Genomic DNA, 11833 nt, shown 5'->3' on the forward strand with positions numbered 1-11833 from the left:
GTGAATTATCATGTAAAATCAGGAACATAATGAGTAAATAAATCTGTGTAAGCTCATATTAGATCTGGAAAGATTATACAAATGGGTTTGCACATAATTTCTCTCTCTAGTCTAACACTCCAAATGGTTCCTTACATAATGGGAGTCACTCACTTCCTATTTATAGGAAAAACTCAACTCATTTACACATACAAAAGGGTTAGCCAGACTCCACATCTAAGCATGACTTTGCACCCTAACAATATCTTTCTTTTTTTAGTTTTTAAATGTTATTTTTTATTTCTTGCAATGTCTTTTTAGTTTTTAAATGTTATGTTTAATTAAAAATTAGGTTTTATTTAAATCACATTTGTTTTTATAAATATTAAAAAATAAATAAATAAAATAAAAAAATAAATGATGACATGGAAATTAATAAGTGTTATAACATGTTATGAGATATTGATCAATTCTTAATTGGTGTTATAATACCACGGGTGATATGATATATGATGTGATATTAAAATAGTGTTATAAGATGCCTTAACATGTTGTTCATATGGTAGTTTAATAGTATTTAATAAATTACATTTATTTTTATAAATATTAAAAAACAAATCGAAAAAAAATAAAAAATAAAAATAAAATAAATGATGATATGGAAATTAGTGGATGTTATAACTTGTTATAAGATATTGATCATTTTCCAATTGGTATTATAGCACCGTGATATAACATGTGAGGTGACATCAAAATAATTGTATAATATGCCTTAATATATTGGTAGTCTAATAGTACTTAATAAAAAAAAATGTTGAATATAATATAGAATAGCATAAGTGGAAATTTAGATATATAACTAAAAGAAAAAAAAAAAAAAACAATATATATATAAGTAAAGACATACTTGAAATATTTTGAAAAAAACTTTATAAACTTATCAAAAGTTATCTTAAAATAGTTTATCAAATGCTAATTATAATAAAGTAGCTTATCATAAAACATATAACTTTGTTGGTATAAAATGAAAAGATCGAGTTGCTATAGGAGGTGTCTTATAGGCCGATTTGAATCGTTGGTTCCTATATTATTTTAAGTATATGTATACAGAAGAACAAAACAATAAAGATATTTCTCTTAGAATTATTTTTGAAAAACAAATTAGATTACATAACTACTTTAAACTTAATATATAGTTGATTAATTTAGTGATAAAATCAACAAAATATTTTGAGAGGCAGCTTTTATTCTTTAATTTGAAACATATACTGTTACAGTTTCTAATTAATTTTCTAGTGTAAAAATGTACAAGTTTGTAAATTCTCATATTATAACATCGAATTCACAATTCAAACATCGGATGCATATATCTACAAAATGCTATCCATGTTTATAATGCTTGATCTAAGATTCTTGCATCAGTTTTCAAGATTCTCGCCCAATATGTTTCTCATTTGAGTCCAAAATTTTGTAAATACGTAACTAGATTTAATTGAGTTTGTGCATGAATATGCATATATTATTGTTGACATCGAATTTCTAGGTTCATGTATAAATATACAGGAGGTAATCTATGTGAAGCAGTGATTTTACATTTGTGAAGGCATGTCTTCCGAAATCTACCTCCCTGCTATCCCATTGAGATTGTAGGATCTATTGATGTTGTTGCTTAAAGGAGTTTGCTTAAAATAAATCTCAAATCTCAAATTTGAATATAATATATGTATAAAAAATAGAAAGAATCAATGATTCATAGGATGAGAACAAAAGCCACGTTAGCATCCTAGATCGTTCTTTGTATGATTGTTTTGTTTATAATATTCATTCACAAACTTAAAACTCACAAGTCAATCGATATACTCATCTCCATACTCCATCCAACAATTTCCCATCTTGTATACTCAATAAATGTTCATAGACAAAAGCAAAAGAATAAAGTGTCATTTTCATGGATCAAATTATTAATTTTCCCTATTCTATCTCTTTATTTTCACCAAAACATATTGACAACAATGACATTCACCCCCAAAGTTTTAGGGTACCTCCAAACTTAAGGTGCGATCATTAGAACTACAAGTTGGAAGTAGATAGATATGACCAAGTGATGGTATCCAATAAAGGGTCATGTCAAGGGTAGTATTGTAAATTCACATGTGAAAGAACTAGCATGACAAAGATGAAGAGGTCCCATGTCTATCCATGTTCCATTAACAAATACTGATTAGTCAAAGGAAAAGAAAAAGGGAAGGAGATGAGGAAAAGAAGAGGAAAAGGCTGGCTATTTGGCTTTTTCTGTACCCACACATCTTTAGCTTATAATATATAGGAGTTACTAAAATGATGCTTTGTTTCATTCTTTAAAAAAAATATATATATATTTGTTTTAAGTAGTTTGTGAAGCGACTGTTGACATGTACTTTTTTTTATTTATTCAAATAGTATTAGATGTGATGTGAACGAATGGTGTTAAATATTTGAGGCATCTATAAAAAGAGAGACAAATGGGATCAATTATTGAGAGCAAATCAAAGGTTTCATAGATTGATTAGTTTAATCAATCGAGAAAGAGAAATATGCCATCCTGAAATTAAGGGGAAAAAACATGTTTTGCTCATGAGCAACAAACAATATGATTTTTTTTTTTTTTTTTTTTTTTTTTTTTTTTTTTCAATGTATGTCAATTACCATGGATTTCTTTAATAAACATGAACCTCAACAACACCTACAGAAGTGTACATCTTCTTTTTCGCTTTCTTCTCCTTCTCCTATAATAATAAAAATATATCAATCCATTATTCAATCAAAAACACATAATATTATTTTTTTGTTGTGATTTAAAAAACAATTTCCGCATAAAAAGAAGTTTTATAGTGCAAAATAAAGTATTAGATTGACAGATTTTAAAAAAATGGTGTAAAAAGAGGAACAATCTACTACATGGGACTATTTAGCAGCAAATAGTGGACTCATTGTGAAATCGGTGTTTATTGATGATTTTTTGTAAATGGCTATTTTTTTGAAGCCCTCCCTAATACAGCTAATTTTGTCATTTCCAATAATAATAATAATAATAATAATAATAATAATAATAATAATAATAATAATAATAATAATGGGATATTTAGTAAACTAACCTTTATAAATGAGCTTCTTTTAAATAACCATTTTTTTTTTCAGTTTTTGAAAAATGACAACTTTCTCCTGAACGCCCCATTTCGAACTACTGTTCCGGACCACTTTTCAAAAAAATAAATTCAAAGAATGCTCAATTTCGAAATGTTTCATTTCATTTTTAATCTTCAAACTCCTTAATTTTTCACCAATTTTTTGAAAATTTATTCTGTTTTATATCCAAAATGTTCATATCTAAGTATTAATATCACATTTTTCAATAAAATGTATGATTTTAGGTTATGGGGAGTGTTCACCGCCAACCCACCGTGAAAACGTTGGCACATCTGCGCTACGTCAGCTTCACCACAAACTCACTAGATATTGAAAATTGTTACCACTTCACAATATTTCTTTTTTTTTTTTATTTTATTTTTTTTTTATAACATTACATTAAATAAAAAACATAATTTATAATATAAATATATTTTTTGAAAACATAAAAAAATTAAACCACATTTCATTGATTAAAAATATAGAAATTTAAAACCTAAATTACTAAAATACAACATTACATTGCTTAAAAAACTAAATTTTAAAAACATAAAAAAACATAGAAAAATACTACTCGTTGTTATCGTCACCGGCCTCGTCGTCTTCACCGGCCTCGTCATCACCGCTCTCATCCTCCTTATCTTCATTGTCATTTTACCCTTGGAATTGCATGTGTCATAGGTGTTCGGTCGAATCGTGACGTAGATTGTGATGTGTTTCACGATGTTGTATTTCCAAAACCCTTGTGAAGTATGTTAGGCTGCGAATTCGTATTACTGCAGGTGCATTAAGTATATCGTTTGTGATATATGAATAAATAGTCATATCCTATTTTTCTATTATCATATTATATATGTAAAATAACACAAACAATCAACACCGTCGTCAATTTTTCCATATCTCATGTTTGTGTCCGATGTTTGATTATGTGTTACTTTTGTTTGAGGACTCCAAATATCCGTTCCACATCCTTCCTTGCATATTCATGTGCTAACTTGAACATTTTTCGATTTTTATTGGCTGAAAATGAATATGACTTGACAATTGTAGCGTACTTTGAATATATCCCATCACCTAAGTAATATTCATACTTATATTCATTTTCATTCACAATGTATGACATGTTTGGTGCTTTACTTTGCAAAATATTGCTAAATAACGAAGACGCTTGGAGCACATTCTGGTCATTGTTTGACCATGCTATACCAAAGAATGCATTCCAAAACCATAGGACATGTGAAATAATTGTTTCCAATATAACAGTCGGGACCCCATGATCACCTCACATGAATTGACCACGCAACACCTTAGGATAATTTCCACTCCTAATGTGTACAATCAAATTGAATCAATGCTACCAAGCATCCATGGAAAACCATGTTTAGCTTGATGCGCGACATATAACTTCGACATCACTTTTAGTCGAATGTCACAAGTATATACTACGATAAAGCTCTATAACATACTCACAAAAAAGATATGTGCAGTCTTGACCCATCCTCTCATATATTTTCAAATACTAATCTGATGCGTTTGCGGCTATGCCATATGCCAATTATCTAAGAGCGGCCATATATTTTTGTATTGTAGTACAACCACGTTTACCTCTGGCATCTCATCGTAATTGGAAAAACTCATAATAACGTTCCAAATCTCTAGCTATACATAAGAACAAATTTCTACTAATACAAAAACGATCTTCGAATTTCGATAGATCATATAAACCATCAATGGCAAAATAATCACGTACCAAAAGTTCATGTGTCGCCTCTTGATCCCGGTTGATCCATTTTCTACGCTTCTTCTCGATGGTTGAACTTTCGCCTCTGTCATGTACCATGTCTTGTGCCGCAAACAATAGTGTGTGCAAAACCAAGTCGTCATCAGTATCATCATCGGATGATGAAGAAATCGCACTGAAAAAATTATCCATTTTCTTGTTGAATGTATTTTTGTTTTGAAAGAGTGTGTGTGTTTTAGTTTGAAAATTTTGCGTAAAATGAATGTATATATAGAGAGAAATTAAAGAAATAATGAATTGATTTTTTTAAATGCTTTAAACGGACGAAACTGAGCAATGGTTGAATACAAAGACTAGCCATTTATATTGCACCTTCTTTTGTCTTACCACCCACATCACACCCAACCCACCCACCTTGGGGGCAGTGTTCATGCCTCTCTAGGATCCAACTTAGCTCAACATTTCATGCGTGGAACAACTACCACTCTGGATATCCTTATGTACTAATATAATATATATAGTTAACATTTACTATATTTATTCAACTTTTGTAAAATTGAAACAAAAACAATTTCTTTTTTCTTAAAATTTCAGAATTGTTATTCGGATTTCTGACCTGTTCTTGAAATTTTGGAGTTTTTTTTTTCGAAATCTGATATTTTAATTCGGAATCCGGAATGGCACATTGTTGTTAGTCAAAAAATTGTTTATTCTTGGTCCAAAATGACCCATTCCGGACAAAATGGTCATTTTTGCAAAAAAGAAAAAAAAAATTACTTTTTTCAAATATACATTTAAAAGTGGTTAAAATTACCCAATTTCCCATAATAATATCCTTAAGCTTCTTCTCGGCTTCCTTGTGAGCTTTTATCTTGGTTTCACTGCTGGCTTTTCCTCTAGCTTCGTCTTTCCCACATCAGCTTCTTTCATTCCAAGGGCATTTTTGTCCATGCAAGAACTTCTTTTCGTAATCTTCCCTGAAAGATTTACTATTGTGCCACTGGGACATAAACTTCCTAAGACTAACAGAAACATCGTCTTCACACCCATGTTTCTTGCCTCATTTATAAGCAACCGGTTTTGGTAATAACTATTATGAAAAAAATATTAAACATGTTAAAAACAAGAATTTATATATAGTCATAATAAGTAGTAAAAGTAAGAAAATGTCAAATTACCAACATACCCCCTCTTCTCGTTTATTTCTTAATTCACGAATCTTTTCATAAACTCTCTTTTTTCTGTCACCAAACGATTCCTCCTCTAAAGAATCGAGTCAAGTACTAAGAGGATGTTATCAGTTTCTTTTTCTTACCCTTTTAGCCCTCAACTTTTCAGTAATTGGATTCCTAAAACTAGTTAAGCTTTGTAACCTCTTTATCGGATTGATCTAATTTGGATTTTAGATTTTGGTCTTCAACAGATATAGATATTTCACAAAATAAATAAGATGACACTTCTGTTCTTCCAGCCATTCATCAAGTGCATCCTTCGAAAATTGATCTCTGAAAATTGACATTTTTCCTATACAACTGAAGATATGTATTTGTTTATTATGCAATACAACCAAAAGTAGGAATTCAATTCCCATATTTGATTTATCTAGCTCCTGTTACAATTTCATCCAAATGAAATAACACACTTTGTCAAAGTCAAGTATTTTCTACAATTTCACAAGAGTAAACATACAAGTCTGGTTTTCTTTTATGAAATCACATTATGATTAACTTTTCAATTTTCAAGACTATTGAGTGGTTTCTTTATTTGGAAACAAGAATTAGCAAACAATGTGCATGCTTAGTTTGAAAGGTAAAAACAAAAGTTGCAAAAATATACATTTTCCTTCCTCTTGTCTTGTCCCACTAAATTCTTTATCTACATTACAACACAAAGTAAGTGCATGCATGCATACTCAAAATCAAAATTTCTGTCCCTATACACCTTTGATTTGCTTTATATTATATATTATATATATATGTTTTTAGGTAGAAAGAAAGAAACTTAAACTTAAATTTAAAGCATCTCCAAAAGCTTGATATTCCCCATGGAATTTGCTGCAACCAAAGTGGAAGATTGACTTCTCCAACACACAGATGAAATGAATTGTTCAGAGTCGTCCACTTCATCTCCTGAAATTGGATCTGTGGTGTTGAATTTGTACGAAAATGCAGGCATTGGAAATGCCTTATGGTACACAAATACCTGAAACAACAACATTTTATTTTAATTATTTTTTATTTTTCACAATAAATCAAATTCAATTCTCTAACAATTTACCACCAAATAAAGTTTGCTACCTCATTTGTTTCTGAACCAGTCGCAATGTAACCATCAGATACCGATAATCCAACAAAGTTCTGAAAAGAAAATAAAAAAAAACATATCAAAGTTAGTTTAATTTCCGACTAAGTTACATTTTTGGTCCCTCGGTGTAGCTGACTTTTGCGATTTTGGTCCCAGAACCCTTTCTCTATCAAATTTAGTACTTATTCTCATGTTTTGCTTTCCTAATGCTTTCGTATAGGTGCATAAGCATTTTTATTTGCTTAATTTATTTTGAAATGACGATTTTGCCCTTGGGTCAAATCTGAAAAGAACAGTAATGAAGTAAACAAATTAAATAATTGTGTACCTTTAGGTTCATATGTCCTGTGAAGGACTGAATGGGGGAATCAAGGACTTGAGAAGTGCACTCTGATAAATCCCAAAGCTTCAGAGTGTTATCAGTGGATGATGATACAAGAGTCGTGGAATCTACAAATTTCACATAGCTCACAGTTTTGTTGTGTCCAACTAATGTAAAAAGTGGCATACTTGGATTCCTCAAATCATAGTAATAAATCCTATGATCAGCTGAACCAAATGCTAAACTGCTCCCAGAATCACTTGGAAACTGAACACAACAAACATTCGCCTTCGTTTTAATGGTCCCCACACTCGCCTCCTGCATAGACAACCAATGTAAGAAAAAACAAATTTATTACACAATTTTCAATTTTTTTTTTCTTTTACTTTTTTACAATTAAATATATCTGCAGTACGTTTAGTTTTCAAAGCTGAATTGCCTGATTGATATTCCAGAGCTTCACGGATCCGTCATCACTCCCGCTCGCTATCATTGTCGGATTCGCGGTTGAAAAGTCAACCGACCACACACGTTTCTCGTGCTCTTTCAACTCCATAAATACTTGGTTCCTTGTCACATCCCATATCTGAAATAACAAAAGATAATTAAATGACTGATTACTATTCAGGGTTAATGTCAGAAACGGGTAACCAACTATTTAAAGTGTTCAAAAAACACCCCTGAACAAAAAAAAATGTTATCAAAAGGCAAGTTACTGCTACTACATTTGTTCAAAAGATACCATGGTAACCTACTGATTTCCTATTATAACATGTTTATCAGGTAAATTGAAGGGCTAATGTGTCCAAACGGGTAACAAACTATTTAAACTGTTCAAAAAACACCCCCGCCCACTTCAAACACCATTCACCACCACCACCACCACGAAGTGGTGGTTGTGGTGGTGAATGGTGTTTGAAGTGGTCTAGGGAGTTTACCATTAACAGTTTAAATAATTTGTTACCCATTTACGACATTAACCCTTCAATTTACCTGATAAACATGTTATAATAGGAAATCAGTAGGTCACCATGATATCTTTTGAACAAATGTAGTAGCAGTAACTTGCCTTTTGATAACATTTTTTTTTGTCCAGGGGTGTTTTTTGAACACTTTAAATAGTTGGTTACCTATTTCTGACATTAACTTTCACCATCTAATAAAAGAAAATTGATTTTTTTTTTATATATTTACCTGTACTACACCTTCAAAATTACTTGAAGCAATTTGGGATTTGATGTAGCCATTCCAACAAATACTGCTTAATTTGGATCTACTCGACAATTCAACAACAGGGTAATGAATGTCGCGATTTTCGTTTACAATCGAATCGTATTCGAATACTTTTATTTTTTTGTTGACGCCAGCTGTCGCGAAGAATTCACCATCACGATCGAATCCAAGAGAGCATACGAGGTTTGAAGAGTTTAACAGATCGCCTTGTTTTAAATCTGCTTTGACTTTTAACTTCCTAAAAGTCAAATACTTTGATAATCCATCCAAAAAGGAATTAATCCATCCGCTTTGTTTACCTTCAAAATTATTCACAGAACTTCTCTCTGTAAGAACACTACTCATTGGTGCATTTGCATTTCTTCCCACTGATTTGAAAGCTCTGCGTCTTGTTGAAAAGTAAGCTGATTCTAGTTTCTTGAAGTTTCTCATCAACCGAGAGCTTCTAGAAGGTTGTTCATCTTGGAAACTACCGGATGTTTCCGGAATTTGGGTCACGGGTCGAATCCGTTTTCTGGATCCTGAGCTTGCAGAATCATCATTAGTAAATGGGAAATCTCCATGGTTTGAAGTTAAGTCTCCTTTATCACGAATGGACATCTGTAATTTTGTAACTTCTTGTAAATCAGAAGATATAAAAGAAACAGTTCTTCTCAAATTGTCTGCAGATTCCTGCTTTTTCTGTTGCAGCATTAAAAGAAACTCCAGTAACAATTCCTGTTCTTCAATCTTTTCTTTGAGCTCAATTGCTGCTTCACGTTCGAGTATATTGTCTCTAGGTTCATTAAGAAATTCACTTTGTAGCACTTCACTAATAACAAAAAATACAAAATTAGAACAAGATTATGATATAAATAAGTAATTAACAAATAGTCAAATACCCAGATTGCCCTTTAGAGGAAATTCAAAACTAAAAACTAAAAACTCACTCCATTTTTGGCCGACTAGCAGGCTCTGGATGCAGTAACCATAAGCAAAATAAAGCTTCTTTAGGCCATTTTAGTAATAATTGAGGAGGAAAGACACGGTGTCTCAAGCTAGACATGGTGGCGTTCTTTTCTTTTGGTGAGTTACTTGTGCAATATAACTGTAAATCGACATAGATTATTGAATTCGAGTGATTCAGGTTATGAGAAAGAAATGGATGAAAAAAAAATTATGGAAAAAATACCTCAAAGAGAAGAACTCCAAGTCGATAAACATCAGAAGCGGCCGAGCTTTGACCACCGGCGGCCTCCTCCGGGCTTGTGTACCAGTTACTTTCCATTTGCAGGATTTGCTTCATCGGGAAACGGTCTTTCTTCTCTTCCGCTTGGTCGACGTTACTGGTGTTTAGATTCTCTGAACCGGATTGCAACCAGGAGGTTTGGTTTTCTCGATCGGGACCCGAAGATGAGCACAATCCACCCATGAAATCAGCTGTTTGATTGTTGTTGTTTGATTCATCCTCGCATGAATCAGAACCTGAATCTGAACAAGATACAGATTCTATGAAGGAGACACGGTTAAACGACGACATGACGAAGCAGGAAGGTCGAACATTATGAACCACAAACCCTTGTGAATGTGCGAGGTTCACGATTTCAACGATCTGTGTAAATATATGCAAGCATTCGAGAGCATCGACGACTCGTTCTGTGTTATCTAACCACTGTCGTAAGCTAACGTCCTTCGCTTCCACTGGCCGGATAACAGCTCCGTCGTCTTCCCTGAAGTAACCGAACTGAGTTCCAGCTCCGAGTCGGTTAGATTGAGGCAAGACGGAAGCAGTGGTTTTTTCTCTTCTTCTTCTCCCTGGTATGATTCCGGAATCATGATCTGTGTCGCCGGAGAATCTGAAAGTTCCTGTAGGAATTATCCTGGGGTTTCTGTTCGAAACTCCTGAAGAGTTCAACCCGCGCGAGCTGCCGGACCTCTGCCAACCGGATTCCGACGAGTTTTCCATTATCATCCGCCTATAGCTTTATAACGATCAGACCAAATGCATACAGTAGTAAAAAATTCTCTCGCCATCGCGAATCAGAAAAGCATTTTAGCTCCACAAACGATACAAGCAACACGTTCTGACCTGAAATTGTTGAACATTCAAACAAGCTATAAGAACCACACGATCACAAATCAAAACTCAAGGATGTAGTTGGATAAGCAACAAATCATCAAAGCGAAAACGAAAAGCATGCAAATTTGGAGTACCAGTTACGAATTATGACGATGAGAGAAGCTTAATCGGGAGGTAGTTGTTGAGCTTCAGCCGACGGGAACCGCAAAAATCAAATCGTTTCTTTAAGAGCAGTGACCTTTTGTCCACAGCCACATAAAATGGAAAACTATTTCCCTGTCAACACACAGTGTAAGAGAGAGAGAGAGAGAGAGAGAGAGAGAGGGAGAATGAATAAAAAACAATAGTTTTCTCTTTTTGGAATGATGAAAAATCATATGTTGATAATACTTTGCAGTTTTCTATTTGAAACCCTAGACTCACCCATCATCTCCAATCCACATCTTTTCTACATGGACTACGTGGCACTTTCAGGTCCTCTAAAAACTCATAATCTTCCAAACTGCAATCTACTCTACTATAATTATATATATATATAAATTGCAGGCCTCTGAGGATACAATAAAATATAGATTAAAGTTTGGAGGAACAGGATCTTTGATTTTGTGAGGGGCCACTTCACGTGATTAGGTGATTATTGGAGGATTAGTCAACTAACATAATCTTATTAATAAACTAATCACTAACAACTAGTTAGGGTTTCCAATGAGGATATGAACAATTCACAAACCTCAACTAACATAATTCTTGTGGTGTTATTTTTTTTAGGTTTTAGTTCAAACCCCGATTTTTTTGGTTTTATGGTCTTTTTGAGCTAATTTGATTGCGTTTTTTGTCCCTGAATAATGACACCCTTGGTTACTTATTTTTCATTTTTCTTTCATTTCTTTTTAAATCTTATATTATTATATTTATTTTAATAATTACTAAATTAAGAAGGGCGCACCTTCTCTCTCCCCATCGACACCCTCTTCTAAACATTTTCATCTCCATTACAGCCATATATTCGAAATTTGTCAAAACATGCTTC

General features: G+C 32.6%; 1 protein-coding gene across 2 annotated transcripts; it reads right to left on the minus strand.

Annotated features, from left to right (window-relative positions):
* Positions 1 to 6707: 6707 nt before the first annotated feature.
* Positions 6708 to 11176, minus strand: LOC145006160 (protein SPA1-RELATED 4-like). Of its 2 annotated transcripts, XM_078965257.1 has the most exons (8): positions 10938 to 11174; positions 9916 to 10812; positions 9674 to 9831; positions 8706 to 9555; positions 7951 to 8097; positions 7518 to 7829; positions 7183 to 7242; positions 6708 to 7087 (listed from the first exon to the last, which is right to left on the minus strand). In XM_078965257.1, exons 2-8 carry the CDS (start codon positions 10693 to 10695, stop codon positions 6899 to 6901), a joined length of 2496 nt encoding a protein of 831 aa, XP_078821383.1. In that variant the 5' UTR covers positions 10696 to 10812; positions 10938 to 11174; the 3' UTR covers positions 6708 to 6898. The 2 variants fall into 2 exon arrangements, with proteins under 2 accessions (XP_078821383.1, XP_078821384.1); XM_078965258.1 differs by lacking the exons at positions 6708 to 7087; positions 7183 to 7242 and having other exon boundaries at positions 7690 to 7829; positions 7927 to 8097; positions 10938 to 11176.
* Positions 11177 to 11833: the final 657 nt, after the last annotated feature.

Source organism: Lactuca saligna, chromosome 7 (assembly GCF_052625555.1).
Source record: "Lactuca saligna cultivar CGN05327 chromosome 7, ASM5262555v1, whole genome shotgun sequence".
NCBI classification, from domain to species: Eukaryota; Viridiplantae; Streptophyta; class Magnoliopsida; order Asterales; family Asteraceae; genus Lactuca; species Lactuca saligna.

Bases quoted from the DNA above. Each gene is read 5' to 3' on its own strand.
- LOC145006160 (XM_078965257.1), bottom strand. From the start codon at position 10,695: ATGATAATGGAAAACTCGTCGGAATCCGGTTGGCAGAGGTCCGGCAGC. The intron at 7,243-7,517 runs GTACACAATTAT...TTTTCTTTTCAG, and splicing joins CAGGACATATGAACCTAAAG to AACTTTGTTGGATTATCGGT. The intron at 7,088-7,182 runs GTAGCAAACTTT...TTGTTGTTTCAG, and splicing joins CTGGTTCAGAAACAAATGAG to GTATTTGTGTACCATAAGGC.